The following is a 23,069-nucleotide window of genomic DNA, read 5'->3' as shown; positions in this document are numbered from 1 at the left end:
GTTTCTGCTGAAAGGCAAAGTAGTGACAGCATTTGCAAAAACATTTCTAAACTCTTCTACTTGCAGTTTTCCCTCTTTCTACTACATCCACTTCAACTGTGCATTGGTCAGTGCAAAAAAGATACTCATCTGGGTTCCTATCATGGACTTAGCAATTTCAAGTATTCAGAGGAACTGATGAAAATACAGTGGCAGATTTATTTTTAGGTGCAGCAGCAAAGATGAATATGTGATCTTGCAGGGCAAAGGAACTATGATTTGCCATTCTGTAAGGCAAGTGTGCTGAACAGGTCTTTCATAAGGCAGATAGTCTGAAAAACAAGAGAACTTTCTGTTCCTAAAGGTGCTGGTGTTCTTAGGGGGGGCTAAGCCATTCCTGCAAGGGGTATAGAGAATATTTCTTTTCTTTTTCAAGAGAGTTTCTTTCTCTGCTTTGTAATTCAGACTTACATTACTGTCATGGAATAGTTCCCTGGTAAAGCATAGACCTTCCTGTTTCTTAAGAAGCAATTTCGGTAACTAAGCGTGCAGAATATGCTGTGAAAGCTTCCAACTTAAGACAAACCTAACTCTCCACTGACTTTAATTTGAGTGGTTTTGTGAATGCCCTAACAGAACTAGGTAGAGAGCCACTTATGAGAAATTAATGGGAATCAAGTGGTTTATTCCCTTTCAAAACTTTGAAAATCCCAGCATACGTTACAATATTCTTTGAGGAATATACTTAGTGTAAGACAGTCCGACTTATCCAAATTCAGTTTTACAAAAGTCCCTGTTATTCATGTTCCTCATTATCTGTCAATTACATTCAAAATTACCTTCATTACCTGAAACCTTGATTATCCAAACGTATTCGTTGTCCCCTGTGATGCTCTGGTAATTGATCTCATTCTGCATTCCTCCAGCTGATGCTTCACTGCTTATGAAATGAAGGCACTGTTTGTCTGGCTTGTGCTACCAGAGGCTCGTCTTGCCCTGCACTGTTTAGCGTAGACTTAGTGCAGAGTTACAAAAAGTATGTGTAAAGTTCTTGATCATCTGCAATCAAGAGGTAGTTGGAGAAAGTGAGTTTGTTACTAGCTTCTCCAGCAGCAGCTCCAACAGAACCTTCCTTGAGATAACTTAATTCTGGAGAAAACAGAAGAGGATAGGAGTTAAACTCCCTAGGCAGCTAAACACTTCAGCACTGCCATAAAGCACTGGCTGTTTGGCACTTCCAGATCCAGTGGTTTATTCTGTCAATCAAACCTATTTACCTTCAAAATCAGACAAGATGAGTCCCTGGGAGATTCACCAAATTTATTTTGTTGATGTCTGCTGCCATACACGCCCAGAACACAAAAAAAAGATCGTACTTTCAAGAAACACAGACACATTGTGAGTAATGCTCATGGTTTGTAAGTTTGTTTTGCCTTAATTCCCAACGCATTCTGTGATATCTTTCTACCAGGTTAAAGCTTGTTTTCAATAAAACTTAATGCCTGGAATATGGCATCCAATAAATTGCAAGAAAGTAAATTTGTCATAGAATCATAGAATCACCAGGTTGGAAGAGACCCACCGGATCATCGAGTCCAACCATTCCTATCAAACACTAAACCATGCCCCTCAGCACCTCGTCCACCAGTGCCTTAAACACCTCCAGGGAAGGTGACTCAACCCCCTCCCTGGGCAGCCTGTTCCAGTGCCCAATGGCCCTTTCTGTGAAAAATTTTTTCCTAATGTCCAGCCTAAATCTCCCCTGGCGGAGCTTGAGGCCATTTCCTCTTGTCCTGTCCCCTGTCACTTGGGAGAAGAGCCCAGCACCCTCCTCTCTACAACCTCCTTTCAGGTAGTTGTAGAGAGCAATGAGGTCTCCCCTCAGCCTCCTCTTCTCCAGGCTAAACACCCCCAGCTCTCTCAGCCGCTCCTCATAAGGCCTGTTCTGCAACCCCTTCAGTAATTAATTGTTCCCTCATTATTGTTCCTGAATCATGAGATAAAATATAGCTTCATAATAATCACATTATTTTTTTAATATGATGGTGCCACAGCTTTAATGAAGACTTGATGCCAGAGCATTTTCTTGCAAGTTGTTTCTTATTCTCAGGTGGAGAGGCCAGGTCATGAGCTTACATCCTCTATTTGAAATAAGGCTTTGCACTGATACGTTGGAATGCCAGCAGGGTGAAGTTTGGTAAACTGAACTCAGTGCAGTTTTCTGGTGGTGCAGGTTGTTTGGACAAGACTTGTAGCTGCTCGGCTGCTTTTGCATGACCATCTTGGTTTCTGTGGCAAATGTCATCACTGTGATGTCTCAGCCAAAAAACCACTCTGAGTGTTGCACCCCAGGTTTCTGCTGTCATCTTCAGGCATCACTGTTTATTTCAGTGGGTTTGTGCTTTTATATTTGGTAGCTGTGCATAGGTAGCTTCACGTAACTATGAATAATTTTGTGATATATTTGGAAGTAGGATATATGATCTGGAGTAATATAGACATAGTTCTTAGCTGAAATGGGTTGTGCAGCAGGGTTTCTTTACGGGATCTCCTCAAAGCACCATAGCTGCTGTAGATTAAATCCTTTCATATTGAGCCTTCTACATTTCTAATTTGGCTGCTAGTTATTGCTTTGAGGCCTTCCAAATTCTAAAGCTTAATGTGATTCTAGAATATGATCACGATTCTTGGTATGAATCTAAGTTTAGGTCTGCAGTAAACTTCCACCAAACGAGGCTGGGATCAGAGGCATTTCTGAGCCACAACTCTCCCCCGGCTGTTCTCACCGTGGCTCCACTTAGGCACCTGCTATCGCCCGCGGCTGGCCCTGAGGTCAGGATCAAGCAGAAGAGGATGAATCCTACAGTAAAATACCACTCGCTACGAGGAACTGAGCTTTTTGTGACCTACTTGACATACCCTAAAGGCATTTAAAGGGGATATCAAATACACAAAAGGCTTGTTTAAAATGAAAAGTGAACAGTTCTGGATTTCACATTTCCCTGCTGTGGCCCTCTGTCTTGTGGAGTCACTGTACTTCGAGTAGCAGCACTTTGTACTTCGGTGTGCCATTTAGCATGATTAAACTATAAGCCATTTCTATATTGAAATTAGATGTAGTGACTTTTTTCCTACAGAAAAAGTAAAATATTTATTGTTCATTTCTTGGAATTATCGCACCTTTCATTGACATGAATAATTTTTTTAAGTAGCTTCAGTGGGGTGAGAAGATCAGATAAAGGATAAAACCCCACTTTATAAAATCTGCAATGTGGTCTTAAAACAGTGCTCTTACCACACTGCAGAGAGATTCATGTCAAAGATTTACACTGATTGCTTTTGGTTCCCCTGGAAGCACTAATTCTCTGTTTTACTGCATAGATGTGCTCTTCTGTATTCATGTAAACATGTACTGAGCTGCCTTATCAAGATCGACTGTGTTTAGATAATTTGTCTTATCTTAATGACTTTTTTATTAATGCCGAGATGTGGCATAGCAAGATCAAAAAACGCATCGTGTGTGGTATTAATAGTCTGATGCCGTTTTAGAGTTTTTGTGGTAATTTTATTGCATATTCATTGGTTCTTAATAATCTTTGTCATTCCTAGCTAAGTTTCTTTACAAACTAGCAAGTTCTGTGATGCACTATTTCCTGTATCGTACTAAAGCAGCCATCTAAAATATATTTAAATCTAACCGTGTACGGAAAACCCACTAAAGAGTGCTAGTCCACCTTTTTCTGTTACGAGATGCACACTATTAATCCAAATACAGGTCTCCTTCCAAGGGTGATTCACTCTGTCTTATTGAATAAGATTTGTCCTATGTGGGGGGATACGTCCATTCTTATATTACTACTGGTCTACGTATGCCTTATGTATATCCTAATTTAGCGGGGATGAAATGGATGTATTGTTGTCATGATGAAACAGAATATGTATTTGATTCATTTTTAAAGGCTCTTAGATGCATGCACCATTTCAGGTAGTTTTGCTTCTTTCAGTTTTGCTTCTTTCTTAACTTCTCCTCCAGGCACCATCTGTGGAACCATTATTGTTTCCTTCACATAGAGAAATTGCTCTTGTGGCTTTCAAAATGTGAAGAATTTTTCAAGGGCAGAAAAAAGTTACATGACAGGCAGTTGTTCCGTTATATTAATTTTATTAGTCACGCATTCTCCTGTGTTTTTTCTGAGTTATGGGACTCCTTTCTGTTGGCAATTAGAGCTTTTGAACAAAGAAAACTGCTCAGATGAACTGTGATGAATTCAGTACCCCTGCCTACGCTCCTCGGTTGCATCTGGGGATAACATTGTGGTGAGTTTTAATACCTGAACCACCGTCTGACTGATTCTCTGTGCTTGGGGCACTTGATGCAAATTCATGTAAAACAGAGTGTAGGAAAAGGATAATCCCTCACCCAGCTCCCCACAACACATTATTTCTGCACTCGCCTCAGCTGGCTTATGGATATGCAGAAGGGGCCTTTCATACTGACACGAGAGAGCTAGAAATAATCATTTATTCTAATCTTCTGCAGCTGGTTCATCTGGGCTCCCAGCAGCCACACCAAAGTACCATCTTCCCACCTCTGAAAGGGCTGAATGGCCCACAGGGCTACCTGCACTTGAGGGCACCGTCTCTATACATGTCTCAAATGCTTCCTCCTGTCACAAAGAGATGGTGGCAGCATCTGTGGTGCCGCAGTTTGTATTAATCCTAAAATGAGGAGAGCCCTGATCTCTTGCTGAGAGTTGATTGGTAACTGGCCAGGCTGTTTTTAGCCAGGAGGGAGAGGCTGAGGTTACTCTGCTTTACATAATTCACCCAAAATTATCTAGTACATAAGGTGATATTAAATCATCACGGTTTGGGAAGTTTTTTTTTCTAATGAAATTGGTTAGTCAAAACCAAAATATAAATGGAAAAGTAAGTTTTGCTGAGTTTCCTAAACCTAAATAATTAAGGAAAATTTTTATTATTAACTAAGCTGTACTTTATGTAAAAATATTAGAATGTTAAAACAGTGATTTCCAGAGTTTTAAAACTTTTGGAAATGTTATTAACTACTACTCTTCATCTTTAAAATATATATGTATCTCTTTTTTTGGATATTCTGATTCTTGTGCTGTCCCCTCTAAGAAGGAAACTTTTTAAAGTCATTTTAAAAGTCTCCTGAACAGTAATGGTATTTCCATTGTGATGTGTTCCTGACCAGTGTTACAACCTGAAAATAAATAATTTATAAATATTGAATGAAAATAAATAATTTTCCAAAGTTAAAACCTTTTGTAACAAATGGTTCAGAAAATTAACAACATCGTTTAAACCCAGGAGCTTTAAGATGGTTATGCCTCTTTTCCCCCTTGTATTTTGCTTTTTTAAAGGCTTAGATGTTAGGAAAACCTGTCAATTTTAATGTTTATAACTGGTACCTCAAAAAGACAAAGAGTAAAATGAACTCTGTTCCTGTTGTTAGAATGTCAGTACCTGGAGAGCCTTTAATTTTTTTCCTTTATAAAGCTTTGAATTATTCTGTTTGAAGTTCAAAATTGGGAATAAAACACAAGTCAGAACAGAAAGTCTTTTCTATATAGGACACTAATGGACTTAACCAGGAAAGAGCTGTGTCTAGTTCTAAAGCTTGTCACATAAAAGGAATTTTAACCTCTTTGGGGTTTCTTTTTTTGATTTTCTTTCTATTTTTGACCCCCCAAAGGCTATTTTTCCAACATTTCAGAACTAGAGAACGTGTGTACCTTGTTAGTTGTGTGTGGAAATTTATAATGGGCACTTTGTGGGGGTTGATGAGAATCCTGTTGAAGGGAACACAGAGCCTAGCTTAGATACAGAACTGTAATAATTTAGGCTTCGAAGTCAAATTTCAGACAAAGCAAATAAATATTGCTACTGTGCCTTTGAATTTCAGCCTCCACACTATGTGTATTAGTGGGGAGAAAATTCCATTTGAAATGGTCAGTGTGCAAATGTCGGCCACGTGTTTTGCTTTTCTTGTAGAATCTGAGCCCTCTCTGTGTGATCAATTTTAAGTCGTTATGCAGTTAACAAATAATGGGTCTTTGCTAGTGACCAGTCATCTCCAGTGTGAGCTTATCCTTAATTGCTTAGGTGTTCCTGAGAATTTGTACTTGTGCTTGGCACACCTGCATCACTTTGGCAGTGTCCAGGAGTGACCGTTGTGGAACCACATTGTGGTAAATGCCTCTGAACACCAGTCTCAAGGGGCTGCTCTTATTATGGTCTAAAAAGTCAATGAAAGCATGAAAGAGATTTACAGAAACGTGTGCAACCTTGACTGTTGAGGGCTGAGAGCTGGCACATGTGCTTCAGCATCCTTGCTCTGCTATTGTCTAGAAACTTGTTGAACCATGCTCCCTTGGCTGCTCGTCTCAGCTTTTCCAAACAGGTTACAGTGTTAATAGACCAACAGGCAGAGGCTGTTAATTTGAGTTACAGAGGAGGCTCGTGGGCTTTGGTGCATTAAACAACCTGCTCAAGGTTGTGCAGGCAATGGGTTGCTGTGCCCAATATATAAGGACAAGTGATTTTGTTGAAATCATAGGTCATCCTTGGGTTTTAGATCAGTGTGAGTGTAATGAGTCTGATCCACTGTTGTTTTACTGCCGCTTTATGGTTATGCACTTCCACTAGTCCACCTGGAGTTTTAGTCTATCCACCGGTAGTCCTTGGGAAATACTGACATTCCTAATTGTTTAATACATCTTTAATGGAGCTTTTGGTGTGCGTGAGGTTATACATATTGATTTGTGTATTTGGTATTAGGAAAAAAGTCCTGCAGTATCTAGAGAAAGGAACATAGAATCACAGATTATAATAAGGTGTAAAGGTTTTCCACTTCTCATAAGAGAGAATTTGATGTATTAAATTGCATGTACCCTAATGATGTGAACTGACTCAGAGAATTTGAAGGAAATAACAGCTGTGCATCAAAACTTAAAAATAGAAACTTCATCAGTCAGTAGCAGTTTAGAATGAATGAAGAAATCACAAAATTATTTATTATGGTGCTTAGAGAAAGGAAACAAAGTTCAGACTTTCCGAAGGCAGAATGCTGTCTTCAGATGTGCAGCTCACCCTGCTGGGTATCAGCTCCTCACCCTGCTGAGCCGCTTTCTATAGGTGAGGGCTCCTGCTCAAATGTAGGCACCTACTGCCGTTTCACATCCCCTGAGATGACTCGGGCTTCCCACTTGGCTGGCAGAAATGACACAGGGCATATGGGAGGCTCCTGCCCTTCTGAAGTGGCAGCTGGATACCCCGAGGCATCTCAAATGGCAGTAGATGCTTCTGTCTAAGGAGTAATTGCATGTAGACGTAAGCACAGACTCACTTTGACTCACGTAGACAGTCACCTGAAGCACATCAGAAGTTTGTATCGGTGTTTGCAGTGGGTAACTGCAGAAAGCAGTGAATATTTCTTCTGATTTTTTACCTAGGAAGAATTTTGAGATTAGTAGAGGATTTGTCCAGATTAGATTCTGACCAGGATATGAATTTAAAAATTACCTTAGTGTTAAAAACTGTATTTAAAAATACCTATGATTTAAAGTTGCAGTGGATGGTTGTTTCCTTAATGACCTCAAATCCATGAATTCATTCCAACATTTGCCTTTTTATGTATTCATAGTTAAATATAGCTTGAATGTTGTCCTAATTACATTCTGAAGTTAATTTAGCTCTGATTCAGAATTTCTATCATTATTCTTTGTAGAATTATTTTGAAATGATGGCAAGTTCAGTAAAGATGCTCCAGTGCATGATTGTGCTTTTGAATTATTTATCACATTCAAAGACAGAAATATGGTTAAAATCTAGTTTGAGTTGTAAATGAGCCTCAGGAACGTAAGGAGGAAGTGAAAATCCTTTTTGCAGAATGACATGGTTCACAGGCACATCGCTCGATATTGCACGAGCGCTTTGTGTCCCCGTATGAGTGGGGAGCCTCACAGCTTCCTGAGAAAACATCCATTGCATCCGCTGGCAGGTGCTGTCTAAGCAGGTAAGATAGATAAAGTGTGGAAGAGAAGAGAAAGAGATACAACTTGCCCAAGTGATAGAGAGGGTTAGTGACGGAATTCAGATTAGAAACCAGACACCCTGCCTGGTTCTCAGCTCATGCTCACCCTGTGCTCTTCTCACTCTGCTATGGAAACAAAGGATCTCACAAGCAGACTTTAGCCCATGCTTTTCACAATGCGTCACACTGACAGGTAATACAGTGTTAATATAAGGTGGTAGAAACCCTGATTAATGCAAAAATTCATCCTTGTGGCTGTGGCCCTGAGCTAGGCGGAGAACAAACAGTTGCTGGTGAGGCATGTGTGAGCCTGAGAGAGTAAGAAACCGACAGGAAAAATGCTAAAGGAGGAAAGGAAACTTGCCTTAATGTAAGCAGCAGTTTTACTAGAGGTAAGTGAGGGGAAATTCTTGGTTTGTAAATGGTTGGTTGACCCGTGATAATAAAGCAGTGCTGCTGAAGAAGGATAATTATCTACTTAAGTATCAGATGCCCTGAGGGTAAAAGCTTCCCTTCTCCTTTTGAAAAATGAACTCAGATTAAAGAAATGTCCTTTTTCCTGGTTTACTGTTGACATGGACTTCCTTTTTATGAGTAAAATTAATTAGATTTTTTATTCCTGGTATGGAAATCAGGTCTGCCAAACAAGTTTCCAGCTCTTCCCTGGATCCCTAAGTTCAGCCAATAGCATCCTTTATGGAGGTGTTTTGTACAGTGTGCTGGGAAGGCACAAATAAATTACAAGAGCTTTATTATGCCCAGTAGCTTGCCAAGAGGTGCAGCATTTTAGAACTAAAAACCCATAAAACTGCGCTTTTTGTCCCTGTCCAGGACTGGTTTGTTTCCGAGCACCTGTTTTCTAAACACATATTTCTCCTCTCTTGTATTTTGATACCATAAGTTATAAAAAGAGAATAGTGGTGGCTGTATTTAAAAAAAAAAAAAAGAGGTATAGGTTTTCAAAGCAGATTAACACCCACAGCCAGGGCCAGGCCTTTCCTGTGCTGTTGGGAGCTGCTAGCTGCAGAGCTTGCTTGAAAAATCTGCTCCTTCTTCAGCAAATATCCATTAAAATCTTGTCTGTCCTCATCTGGACTCTGAAAAGTGATCAAAACCTGCCCCCTTCTTCTTTACTTCTAGAATATATCTGATTTTTTCCTCCAATCTGAATTATAAATGTGATTCCTACAATAAATTTGGTGGATGTATATATATTGTTTATGGAAATAAATTGTCTTTTGCATGCATTAATCCTTCTTTATTTCAAACATCTCATGCAGTTCTTGAAAATCAGGTTGATGTAACCTTTGTGTGAACCTGTTAACTGCAAAACATCTCCTAGTTACCCTTCCTGTAATACAGAGAATGTTCCTGAATACCTGCAGGCTTCAAGATGCAGTAAAAATAAAAATTACTGTAATACAATTGCATGGAACTTAATTGTCTTCAAATAGTCCTTTGAACACTTGTTTTACTACTGAAAAAATAAGTGTTTAATTTTCATAGCCTTTGGTCATGAAAGTTCAAGTGATGTTAAAGGTGATTTTAAGGTCTTTATTCTGCAAACACAATGCTGTAACTCAGAAAAAAAATCCTGTCTGCAGGGAATTGAAATGGGAATCAAGTCCCAAGTACTTCATTGTTGGATTTACACAACTGAGGCTCTGCTAAGAATTCTGGACCCTGTTAATAGTGTTACAGAATTTATTTTCAAGTGAGGAATCATAACATTTTTACTAATCTCTGTGAACCCAGAAGGTTAGATGACTATGAATAACGTCTGTGTAGTTCCACTGTTCACTTTATAGCTTCATTTCACTGGCTTCTGGAGCACAGTCACCAAGGCAGGATAAAATCTATTTGCAGTACTGTGAGCACCACGCTTAAAAGGGAATACTCTTAATTAACTTAATGGATTTCTAAGAAGTGATGATATTTCTAACAGGTGAGCATGCCTAGCGAGTCGTAATTAATGTATTGTAGAAACAAGTGACCTATCAGCATAGCGTCAGCTTTTCTTACGTTTAGGTACCTAAAATTAGAAGTGTAAGATTAAGAGTTTCAAGAACATAATATGTACCACTTATGTGGAAAAGTGTTGTAAAACTGCTGTCTCAGACCACACACCCAACCAATTTTGAATCCCTTTGGCTTTCCCTCATTTTTAACCTCTGACTTTCAAAGGTGTTGAGTGTGAACATTGCTCCATCAAAACGGTAACTTTGAGTCTGTGAACACTTTGCTTTCCTTTAGACATCTCAGTAGTCACATATGGACCGTATTTTAGTCCTTTTGGCTGTATCTATGGGGTCTGGGGAAGCTGCTTCTGATCAATGTGTCATATGATTCCCTGTATTTAGCCTATGGTAGAGTTTCTCTTGCTGTAATCCTTGGAGAGGAGGAATTTAGGCAACTCAAAAGTAATCAGAAAAAGGCTAGGGGACTGAGACACTTTTCTTTCTGGACCACTCGGACTTGTGTTTGTGCCTTGACAATACAACCTTCAGATGTCCTTGTTTGTCCTCTGCGGCCAGTGGAGCGTTTTCGTGACCTGCGTCCTGAGGAAGTGGCTGATTTATTTTGTGTGGCACAAAGGGTTGGCAACGTGGTGGAGAAACACTTCTGCGGCACCTCGCTCACCATTTCCATTCAGGTTTGTAAACCAGACAACTAAAAAAGGTTTACTAGTTTGTTTTATCAAGCTTTCAACGTTCTTCCCTAGTCCAATGACAAGAGGACGTTCAAACTTCCAGGGGCAATAAATGCAAAGGAATAATAAAAAGCAGAAGCACAATAACTGCATTGCAGTCTGCCAGATTTGCCACTGAAAAAAACTTCAGAGCCAAACTAGGAGGAGAGTGTGGATAATTAATAACTGCCAGACTTCAGTATAAGCCTGTGAATGCTCCCAAATGCGGTGCTTGTTTGTGAGTATTGCAGCAAATAGAATCATAGAATAGTTTGGGTTGTAAGGGACCTTAAAGATCATCCAGTCCCACCCCTGCCATGGGCAGGGACACCTCCCACGGGATCAGGCTGCCCAAGCCCCATCCAGCCTGGCCTTGAGCACCTCCAGGGATGGGGCAGCCACAGCTTCCCTGGGCAACCTGGGCCAGGGCCTCAGCACCCTTTTTGTGAAGAAGTTCCTCCTTATGTCTTGTCTAAATCTGCCCCTCTCCAGTTTAAACCCTCTGCCCCTTGTCCTATCACTCTTCCTCCAAAGTGGGGTTTGCAGGATTGACCTAGAGCAGGCAGCCACATCTTCCTGTGCAGCAGGTAACTTCTGCACACAGCTGTTTATGTACAGACAGAGAGATGCAGCTGTGTACAGGTGTTAACAACCTTTCAGTTATTCCTGTTGGGTGTTTTATACCAGAAAAGACCTCTGTTTAAAGCAAATCAGGAGACTAAGCCCATTTCAGTAGAATAAGAATTTAAGCAAGCATGCTTTGATTAAATCCCCACTTAGGTGTCCGATTTTATATTCAGAAGGATCAAAAATGTATTGCTAGCTATTAAAAAATAAGATCTGAAAGAATAAAAAATAACAGTTGTCGGTTTTGTGGTCTGAGGTAGTTTCTCACTTTGCCATGGCCTCATATGTAAGGCACCTTGTCCAAAACGTTTGTATTGAGTGATCCCCAAGAAAACATGATGGATTAACATACAATGAAATTGATATATATGATTATTGAGTAAGACTTCTGAATCCCTGTGTGATCCTTGTTAGTTCCTCTAACCTGAAAATTCTCCGTTTTCTTGCAGGACGGCCCTGAAGCTGGACAAACAGTGAAGGTGAGTGCTTATGATGCAGAATACAAATTAAGAAACAATTACAAGAACTAATAAAAGATCAAAGCTAGTCATCTGCAGACCATTGCTGTATTGTTACTTTTTTCTTTGAGATGAAAAAACCCTAAGTGTGCGACAGAGCTGTAAATACCGGTTATGGAAATTGCATGGGATAATATTTACAGATTTTCTATCTAGACAAAAAATATCAGTCATGAAAATATCTTTTCTAAGCTGCTGGGTGTATTTATGCATGGAAAGCTTTAGAAAAGAGGCATCTGTTTAAGTTTTTTGTTTGTTTTATGGAGAAAATATTGCCCTTCCCTTGATAATCTGTTTATATTTTATTGCCTAATGAGTTGTAGCTAATTATAGGAACAGTTAAACTGAATCACTTTATGAAAATATACCTTTTGTCTGTGCTTTCTCGCTGCATTTTCATATCCCATTCTTGTTACTGAAGTTCAAATGTAATGGAGCCAGTGAAGCTTAAAAACAGATTTTAAGTGTAGTTCTGAAAAAAGGCCGGGGGGGGGGGGGTGGAGGGGGAGAGAAGGATTTATGATTATGCTCTCCACTTGAGTAATAACATAGATAACATCCAAGATGGCTCTCCAGCCATGTTTCACTGCCTCGTAATGCAAATGCAAATGCATGTGTACTTAGATTATACGCCTGAATGTTAGATAAAGGCTATTTTTTACATTCAAAATCAAAGGAAAGTCAAATATGGCTATGGGTTAGCACTTCGTAAAATCAAATTAGATATCTCAAAGAAGCTGCATGGGTTGATTAAGATAACTGTAACAACCAAATGATGGCATATAGAAACGTTTTACTTCTGTCCAATGTGCTGCATTGACCTTATTTTCCCTCCTCATTTTTCTTGCCTGCTCTTACTGTTTAGCAGAGGGGTGATAGGATGAAATAAAAAGAGATGACAGAATCCCCAAGCTTTGGGAACCTGAGGAATGGTGAAGGAATGTGTTACAATATACTTGAGTACTGTGACAAAACTGATTCCTTGGCTTCCAACTTAGAGCGCAGTGGGTGGCTTTCACTGGGAATGCCTGTTGATAGATGAAAGTCTCAGCTGAAACACTTTCCAAAGTAAATTTTATCAATGACACCAACATGTTTTAGCAAGCAGATCACAGGATTTCTTTAACTACCTTGGACATGGCTTTTTTTTCTGTGTGGAGAAAAGATTTGTAGTAATAGTTACATTAGAATGTGAGAAAATTTGCTATCATGGATGATGTAAAGATCCCTATCTTCTGTGCTTGTGAACACTAATATTTGCCAACATAGGGCTTAAAAAGGCAAGAAATTCTGTACCATTTTGTATTTGTACTGGAGACAGAAAGCATTGTGTTAATCTATCCAATACATTGTGTCCTTCTCACACTTTTAATAAGCAGCAAGATGAAAATGACCCACTCTCACAGCTGTGAACCCCTAGACTCTGTAATAAAGAGTGTATATTCATAAATCAGAGGTTAGCAGTTTGCGTTTCTCTATTTTTCTGCATCATTGGACAGCACTGTAATTTATCATCATCACTTTGGGATGTTTATCATCCAAAAATGCCAACAACTATTTTTTTCAGAGAACTTAGAGCTTTCAAAACTTGATTTGGGGAGGAAAGTAGTATGATCAAGATCTTTAAAATGAAAATAGGGTGGATACATAAATAGCTGGTTCCACTTAAATTTTTGAATCAGAAAGTTTGAAAAACTACCCATGAGATATACATATAGCTTAGGAACCATAAATTCAATGTGTTGGGTGTTTCTATATGTGGTTTTCTTTCTATATAATAATGTGCAATAATTCAGTGTTCCTCTAAGGGAAATTTTAATTAAAATTTCTGGAACAGACTAAAGATTAGAAAAATATTCTAATAGTTAAAGTATCAAAGCATCACAATAAATATCCAAGGGAGTTTGTGGAATCTGTATCAATAGGGTAAGTGAGCGTGTCTCAGGAGCTATCTGGGTGTAGCTGGTCTTGTACTGAATGGGGACACATACTGGATGGCTTCAAGAGTCCTTTCCATTCGTATTTTGTATGGTTCTGTGTACCTGCATAAATATAGTCTACTCTATGTGCTACATAGAATTATTACAGGAAGCGGGGGAAAAGTACTCGCTGTTAAATGGGGCAGTGCAAAGCTTTACTACAAAATGGGAAGAGCTATCAGACTAGATGAAGACAAAAACTGACTGAGAAATTTTACCTGAAAAAAATTAGTAAATTCTTCTTTTTTAGTCAACAGGAAGGAATGGTAATCCATGTCCAAGGAAAATCTTGGACCTTGGTTTGAGTATGAGTCTCAGGTCTTTCTTTGCTATGGTGATGCTGAAAATTGTATGTGCAATGCATGCATCAGGCTCAAAGAAGATTACCCTTTCACTGTGTTTTTGGATAGAAATAACTGATAAGATTGTCTTCCAGTGTTATATGTTCATTGTGCTGGTGTGAAACCCACTGGTGTGTGGTGGTTTCATTTGAGTGCGCCATGCACTGCAACGTCAGGATCTGCAGCATCAGTGCTGCCTCTTGGACTGAAACCTTCCCAGTTACCTGCTGGCAAGCTGTTTGTCACCTAACATGTAGCTGTCTTATTGCCATAATCTGTTGCTTGTGGATACCATCCTCCTTTGAATTTAAGCTAGCAGAGCCTGTGGGACAGTGGTGTAGGGAAGATTACGGTCCTTTCAAATTCCTCCATTATGGCAGTCTTTGTGTTTGCATTGGATGGGTCGTGGGAAGAAATTATACTTGTAGTTGACCCTCAGCTCCCTAGAACTTTGTAAGTCTAGATGGGTCTTTTCCTACCCTCTAGCAGCTGAAAATATACATTTGCTAAGGAATTCTGAACCATGTCCCAGGTGTCAGACAATAAAATAATATAATGTATTTCTTCATAATCTTTCCCATAGCTGTCCACAATTTGTGTGTATTCCAGACGTGTCACCTCCTTATGACAGGGACAAATGTCCCTCTCCAAAGGTGGTCACAGGGTAACTCACTTTGTGTTTTATTGCGAGAGATTCTTGTACCAACGGGCAATAGAGAACATGAGCATCTCCAAGCAGTGTGTCAGTAAGCATAACCATTTTGCAGCATTAAAGACATTCTGAGTACTTATTCCTTCTTAGTTGAGAATGGAAGGAAATTGTGTTTAGGTCCTCTTTTAAAGTATAATTATCTCTGCAGTTTTCAGCTTCGTTTTTCTTGGAGAACACAAACCCCATGGTGTCCTTTTGCTGGGAATGGAGGATGAGTTTCAGGTCGGTTCTGTTTGACAATGCCTTAAATATCCCAGCAATTTTATGGATCAGGGAAATCAGCTCTGCATCTTAATGCAGGCCTCTTATTGCTATGTCAAGTGAGTGACAATTCAAGATTTTCCCAGTATATTTTATAGCCTTCTTTTCAACATCAAGTCAGCAAATGCTTTAGCTGCCTTAGTGGATGTATAGCATAGTGTAGAATAAACTCTCAGGTTTACCTTTTATGTGAGATTCAATCACAAGAAACTCCGTGTGCTCTGTACACTGTAAAGGCTAAACAAATCAAGCTGACAGGAGCATGATGCAACTAATTTATCTGTAGAGACAAGATAATATCGCACAGCAAGTGTCCATTGCACAAACACATATGAACACATATTCTATTTTGCAGCAGTATCAAAATCTCCAGTAGCTCAGCACCTCCACTATTATCCATGACTTAAGTGCCTGTTTGCCAGTTACAGGTTCACCTAAATAAATGACAAAGCAAGGCTGTTGGTGGCAGTGTGGGTATATGTGCAAAAATGTATTTCATACGTCCCACGTTCCACTAATTACTTCACACTGAGAAGATTGTCTCACCATTATTTTTCGATGTACATGCTTTTCTTTCCCACATGTTTTTTTAATGCTGTTAAATCAATCCACCTGGCTTGCATTCTTTGGAAAACTTAACCTGAACTGTGGAGCATAGGGTTTCGTTAAGCCCACAGCAGACTGCTATTTGTCTACTTACCTGTGGACCTGAAGTACTGGACTTCAGGTCTGAGTCTTTAAATTTAATCAGATCACATTGCAGATTGATTGCATCAGAAGGATTAAATTCACTATCTGCAATACTTTGCCTCAGCCTGCTTTCCCTGCAGACAAGTTTTTGAAAACCAAATTGTACTGAGACATGTGAACAAATGGTCTCATTTGCTTTTCTTTTAAGAACCGTGAGTCTCTTCAAAGTTTGTGGGTATCCAAAAATGATTTGATGAGGTGCGGCAGTCTCTTTTGTTGGAGAATATGTTATAATGCAGACAGGTAATTGGTGCAGCAATTCAGTAGTCCCAGGGCTGCTATATCTGTTCTCAGCATCCTTTCAGTGCTGTGCTGAGACTGGGATGGTTTGAGTGGGCTGTCGTGGTGTGTGTTTTTGAAGCTAGGATTATCACTGCCCCTTCCAGAGATGGGGAAGCAGCTGGGACACCTGATAGTTTGCCCCTCCTCCCTTAAAGCCTTTCACTAGCTATTTGTTTTCTACTTGCTCTCAATAGTAATTCTTGCCTTTTCTTTCAAGGCCTTTTCCAAAATCTGCCTTGTACAGTTCTGGTTCTACTTTCAGCCCCTTGGCTAGACCTGTGCTTTCTGTGATGCAGTTAATGGACATAGCCCTAGAGTCCTAGTTTCTGCTTTGCTTTGTCAGGTCCTTATGCCTGTTGATTACACATAATGTTTAGGTTTTGATTGAACTGTAAACTCTCTAGGAAAAGCATCGCATTGCTTTTTGTTTTCACTGGTGGATCTGTAAACCCTCTCGTAACACAAATAATAATATGCAACACTTAGAATGAAAATGGTTCTTAAGGACCCTTTAATTTATACGCATCTGTTCCTTTACTTAAACAATAGTAACACTTGACAAAAGTTAGGGGTGTCTGTGTCCAATATACACCCATGTAAAGTTATAGAGACTGGAAGAGATGAAAGAGAATTGAAAATGTAGAAACAGCCTAGTGATTGATGGACATGACACCATCCTAGCTGAGAATACCAAAGGCTCCAAGGCACTGATGGATTGAAATGATGACCTGGATAATGAAGTCTGATCTAGAAATATCGGGTTGTGAAGTTCCCTGAAGGGACAGGGACAGAATTTCTTGAAATATTCTCTTTAGCAATGAATTATGACTGTTCTGAATCTAGATGATTCTGAATTTCCACTAGTGAATGTCATTATGTGCTGTGCCCCTGACTTGTAAAGTAACATCTTTCCCTGTCCCTGGACAAACACGGAGTAGTCTGTATGGACTAGAATGTAAAGGAAAACAAGTGAAACAAACCAGGGTTAAGAATGTGCAACCACAAATGAGGAAAGTAAAAGAAATGTCAAAAAATATAAGTTGAAGAATGGTAATGAGAAGGAAGACTTTACTATTCAGTGCTAGCAATTCTACCCTTCTTTCCTGCCATATGGATTTCTTAGATGGATATTCTCTTTAGGTAGTTTAATTCCAAAAACACCCCCTGAGCTAGCCAGAGTTATTGACACTGCCTAAATTAAACTATAATAAGCGAGTGGGCTCAAATTCTTGTTTAAATTGCCTTATTGTACAGATCCTAAAAGCCTTGTAGCTTTGTTGGCCCCATCCAGCACCTGGCTCTTCCCTTCAGCGGCAAGACTGCAGGCGCTGGCTACTGGCCCCAGCTACTGGCCTCTTCTTCTCCCAGAGGTCCACGGGTAGGAGCTAAGCTGCAGGCGATGGGTGCAGACCTGCCAAGGTACTTGCACAAACATGAGGTGAAGAGCGTCCACACTTTGGGAATATCTGTGCAAGGCAGCGCCCGTCCCAGCCCCAGCAGCTGCACCCTGAGTCAGCTGCGCCCAGCGAGCTGCCAGGCTGGGACCACGGGTGACCGTGCTGGCACCCATGGAGCGGAGAACGATCTGGCACCCATGGAGCTCTGCTCGTACTAGGACGTGGCTTCGTGCTGCCCACTGTGACCCAAGGGGTGAGGGCTGCCGGGGATCCCCACAACCTGCTCTCCCTGCAGCTCTGCAAGAACCTGCTCCTGCTTCCACAGAAGCATATTAAATAGGCTTTTGTTTTTTCCTGGTATGCATTCAGATATTTACAGTTTTCATGACAGAGAGTCTTGAACAAATCAGTCATTTGGAAGGTTTACTGGGGAGGCTGAAAGCTCTTTCAATTTGTTTTCTTTCTTTCTTTCTTTTTTTTTTTCCTCTCTAACAAGAGTTCCACTTCAAAATAGCAGAAAGGTGGAAAAGCATTCCTCTGAAAATTTCATAACAGGATATTTTGACAACAAAAACTTTTTCTTTATGAAAACAAAACCTGCTTTGGAAATGCTTTCTGTTTTACTGAATTGGCATTTTGTGGCAAAAAAGGCCTCTGAGGGGACAGGTATTGAGGAATCCATTAATTGCTCTACATACTGCTCTTCATTTGCCCACAATGACTGGAATTAGGATCAAAAATCTTGTTTTAATTAGAAAGTATATTTCACTTCTCAGTTTCCCATGTTACAGCAATACGTTTTGCATTGAACTTCTCCTCTGTCTCAGAGTATGTGCAGTCGATTGAATGCCACTCGAGTACAGCTCCTGCAAATGCCCTGTTGTAAAGGAAATGCAAAAACTCCAGAAATCCCAGATAATGCATAAGGTCTAAAATCATTAATAGCACAGTCAAGGCTGGCTGATTAATTTTTGTGTTGTTAGTGTGTGAATTTCTTTCTAAGCTCTATCTTATCCATAATACTTTTCTTTGTCAAACTTGTATCTAATCAACCTCTTCATTGAACAAGGAATGCTTGCCTTTTGTTATGTTACAAAACATTGCTTTGAACTAGAATGTAACTCACCAAGAAATGTGTAGAAGCATTCCCCTTTAATTCAGATGTGTATCTTGATGCTGTTCTGTGTTTTGTAGTAGGTGAAAATTGTTTATTAAGCAAGCGTTGCAAAGCTAGATTTCAGTTTAATAGGTTTCTGACTACCTCTAAAAATTAATGTTATGTTTTATAACAGAATATTGTGTGCCAGTGCTCTGGCCTCATGCAATTTTGCACATTTGTCTTGTGTTCTTACCTACTAGTTGCTGCTTTTGCTTCTTCCAAAGATCCACCATAAAATTATTCCTGTGCTGACCACAGATTAGAAGGGGTGTCAAAGGGTCATGTGCAAACCAGTTACCTTTTCTTCATGCCAGCCTTCACCAAGCAGGCTTTTTACCCACACTGATGCTGCTTTGTGGTTGAGTTTATTGGGTGCCCAAAGGTATTTTTAGTCGACTGATCTCTGTTCAGCGTTGGTGCCTCAGCTGTCAGCTGGGTGCTGGGACATACCAAGTCTCCCAGGGAAGGGTTGGAATCACAGTGCTTTGCTCAGGTTGATGACCCAGTTTCAGCCAGACAAAGGGAACCCGTTTATTAGAGCTTTGGCTGCCTTATCAATGCAATAATAAAGAAAATGCTAAGTTGGATCCATATTTTTTTTCCCTTCAAATCATCTCTCCTTCTGAAAATAAAAAAGCTGTCTGCTTAAAGCTGTCCCTGCAGCTCCACGGAGAGCCTGCACAGTGTGAGTGAGTTTGTTGCTTAAAAACATCAATAGGGAAAGAGCGTATGTATTTTTTTGCATGTTATAGCAAGGGAGTGATAGCCTTTCCTAGCCCTGTGTTCCTTTATCACATGAAAGAGGAGGTGGTTATGCTGTCCTGTAATTCTGAGCCCAGCTGAAATATATCTGATCTAGTCCATGCATTTTAGTCTGTTCTGGCAAGTACCACTTTAACCCGTATTTCAGAGAAAGAAAAGCCTCTGCTTGAAATGATTTAGAAATGGAAAACTAAGGTTAAAATAACAGAATGAAACTTACTCAGCAAGGTCTAAACAGGATGATAGAGTTAAGAGTATGTAATATTTTTGCAGTTTAAAGAAGAGAAAGTCAAGCATTCTGGATACTGCAGTGTTTTTTCATATCACGCTCGTTGCAAGCCAGGCTGGACTAGCCAAGAGCTTTCTGCACATTAAGGAATTAAGTCTCTCTCAAGCCTCATTTCCCCCCATCCCTCCTGGATGCTGCTTGGATGACTTCTTGGCAAAGCACTCCTGCACAGGGTCATTCTGTAAACCTAAGCTGTAGTTTGGAAGAATTTGAAGTGCACCTTTTAAACCCAATCTCTAGAAGCTGTATCAAATGGCTGCTCCTCACTGGGCTAGTGGCCGGGAGAGCCCACGCCGGCTGGCCGTGGACACATTGCTGGAGTGACAGGTTCTCAGGCTGAAGGAGAAGGGATGGATGCCGGTGCACCTCTTGTGTGGTGTTCACCGTTTTGTGTTTTCCTTTCACTTGCTTGTAGCGATGGGAATAAAACCTGCTGCCTATGCGGTGCTGCTCACCAGCTGAACCGACAAGGTGGCATCTCCTTAGCTGGTGACTCCAGAGCCCTCTGGCTCCACGGCACCATTACCTGGTTTGCTGTGTTGGTGGCAGCTTTTGAGCAACACTCTGCCACTTGCTCTGTGGGGCGTTATGAGGCAGGTGAGATGTAGCATCCCCAGCGAGCCACTCTGAGCCCCTTCTGCAGAAATCTGAATGCTGCTGTGTCCAGGTGGATTGCACACACATCCACATACCATATATTAAGAGATGCGTGTTTAAAAAGAGAAAGGAATCATCATGAAACAAAGCCTGATTCTTACTTAAATATAGGCAGTTAGCTGGTAAAACCAGGTCGGTAGGTTTATCCTCTTCTCAGTTCTGGATCACATTAAAAAAATCAGCCTTTATGGATGAATTGCAGCACGACTGCCAGAGCTTTTCTGGAGAGAAATTCCCTGGTTGACTAGTATATAAATTGCCAGGCGGGATTAAGATTTTTGAAAGAAGTTATTCTGTGTCTAAATAAGCTGCTGCTGCTCATGATTTTCTTGCACTGCATAAACGTTTTGCAGCCCTTTGATTTTGAAGGAAAAAAATTAAATTGCAACTTCTAAATAGTGAATTCTGTAAATAATTCTGGCTATTTTAAAATTTCCTTTCATAAATTGATATTTCACATTTCTAGGAATGATGCCACAATTGACATAGATTGTGGAAAATCAAATTTATCTCTTCATATTAGTTAAGGGGACAGTGTAATTACAGACAGAAAATTTGAGGAGAGAAGCTTAGATTCCCTGCTCTAACAGTTACCTACTTTGGAGATAAACTGTTCACTTTCAGAGAGGAAAATTCACTTGTAATAATTAGCCAGCTGAGTAAAATTCATCCTGAAGCGTTCTTTTCTATCATTAGATCTCCATTCATATTGCTCTTTTCCATTACAGACTGCCTTTTTCTGGAATCTGAGATGCCTCAGTCCTCCTTGGGAGCTCTTAGTCCCTTGCTAGGTAATTCAATTTACCAACCAAATTGTTGTGCTGAAGTGATTTAAAGAAGGGGTAAGCCATTATTCCTGTTCTGTTGAGCAGATGGAAATGCTGGGGTCAATCATAGCTCTGTCAGAGGCAGTGTTGGGGCCAGGTGGGCTCACACACGTGTGATGTTTTGTTGTTCTCTTGAGTTTTAAGTTTGTACCATGTCTTGCTTCCCTCTAGAGCTTTTCTCTTGCCCTGGGGCTTGCCTGTGCAGGGTGTGGACAGGGTCTGCCACTGTGGTGGTCCCAGGGAGAAGGGGCAGCATGGAGAACCCTGAGAAACTGATTTGGTTTTCATTATGGATGAAACCTGTTAAGGTTACGTCTGCCTGGACAGATGTTAGATGCTAGGAAGAAATGTTTTACTGTGAGGATGGTGAGGCCCTGGCCCGGTTGCCCAGGGAGGCTGTGGCTGCCCCATCCATGGAGGTGTTCAAGGCCAGGCTGGATGGGGCTGTGAGCACCCAGATCCCATCAGAGGTGTCCCTGCCCATGGCAGGGGTGGGACTGGATGATCTTTAAGGTCCCTTCCAACCCAAACTGTTCTATGATTTTATGATTTGTTAGCATGGACTCAGGGCCAGGCTAAGAGACTGCCTCTGCACTCAGAACAGACTTGTTTCTGCCTATCCCCACAGGAAGGGACCAGCGCTAAGTGCCCATGCACAAATCTCCTCTAAATAAATCCTGCCCTGTAGCACTTCAAAGCGAGGCTCTACACCCAGGAGCTGGGGAAATCTGTACCAAGTGGTAAAGGCAGAAGATTGGAAAGACATCCTGTGTTTGCTAGATTGCTCAGGTCTTTTGAAGGAGGAAAATGGTTTCTCCTTTGGTAATTTCATAGCTTATTATCTCTGAAAAAAAATCAAACCATTTTCTTTTCTCTTTCATTTATCCTTTTTGTGACCTACCTCCTTCATTGCTACTTTGAAAATCTTCATTTCATGTTCTCTGTCTGGCATCACTGATCCACATTCTCTCTGTGAGGAGCTGGAAAGAAATAAACTAGACCAGATGGAAAGTGCTCATGTGAATGATTGTCTTGATCTTCCTTGTAAAGATGTTAACATCTGAAATGCTGAATTCCTCTATCTGATTTTATGAATGTTGAATTTCTGTCTGATTTCAAGTGTGCTTTTTAGTATTCAAAGTAAAGATAATGCCTAGAGGTAGGACTTTACTTTTCTTCTTTGTTTGAGGGTATTTGTTTCTTTCTTTGGGGTTTTTTTTTGATGGATCAGTGAATGGGTTATATTTGTTCTCCACTGAGGAGGTACAGGGAAGACAATAATACTGTGATGTGTTCTCACCCAGCCTTCCAGCAGACCTCAAATGGAGCAGAATGGTCATCAGTGGGTGGTTGGTCTGCCTGGACTTAGGAGTGGATCTGTTCACACTGTATGTAACAGAGGCTTTTTTTTCTGCAAATGAGTCATCTCTGAATTCTTTCAATTGTGGCCTTTTGGTGAGGCCATGCTGCGTTACATTTAGAATTACGATCTAGCAGAATATGAATCTGTAAGCTACCTCTGAGTCCCATGTAAGCAGAACAGCCTTGGCGTCTGGCAATGGATTTTTCACTGGCATAAATGGTTCAGTTCACTTGTGAGAGTACGTGGATTCAATCAGTTGAGCTTTTGCCATTTCTATACAAACATTTTTGGCCCTACTTGTGTAAGCAACTCTGTGATGTTTGTACATCTACAGTTATTACTGATATTTGTCAATCTAACAATTTGAATGCAAAATAACATTTTGAGATAGTAACCTATGAAGTATGATTTGATATAG

The 23,069-nt window shown here is 40.4% G+C and overlaps 1 protein-coding gene across 3 annotated transcripts in view; it reads left to right on the top strand.

The window, feature by feature from the left end:
* Positions 1–23,069, top strand: part of FHIT (fragile histidine triad diadenosine triphosphatase) — a 609,993-nt gene that overhangs the window by 450,062 nt on the left and 136,862 nt on the right. For all 3 annotated transcript variants that reach the window (XM_069865715.1, XM_069865716.1, XM_069865717.1), the window contains 2 exons: positions 10,546–10,691; positions 11,804–11,833. In XM_069865715.1, the coding sequence (XP_069721816.1) occupies positions 10,546–10,691; positions 11,804–11,833 (176 nt within the window). The remainder of the gene's footprint in view (positions 1–10,545; positions 10,692–11,803; positions 11,834–23,069) is intronic.

The sequence above is a fragment of the Phaenicophaeus curvirostris genome, chromosome 11 (genome assembly GCF_032191515.1).
Source record: "Phaenicophaeus curvirostris isolate KB17595 chromosome 11, BPBGC_Pcur_1.0, whole genome shotgun sequence".
In the NCBI taxonomy this organism is placed as follows: Eukaryota; Metazoa; Chordata; class Aves; order Cuculiformes; family Cuculidae; genus Phaenicophaeus; species Phaenicophaeus curvirostris.
Note: the sequence above shows the minus strand (reverse complement) of the source record. Positions and strands in the feature narration are given on the sequence as shown.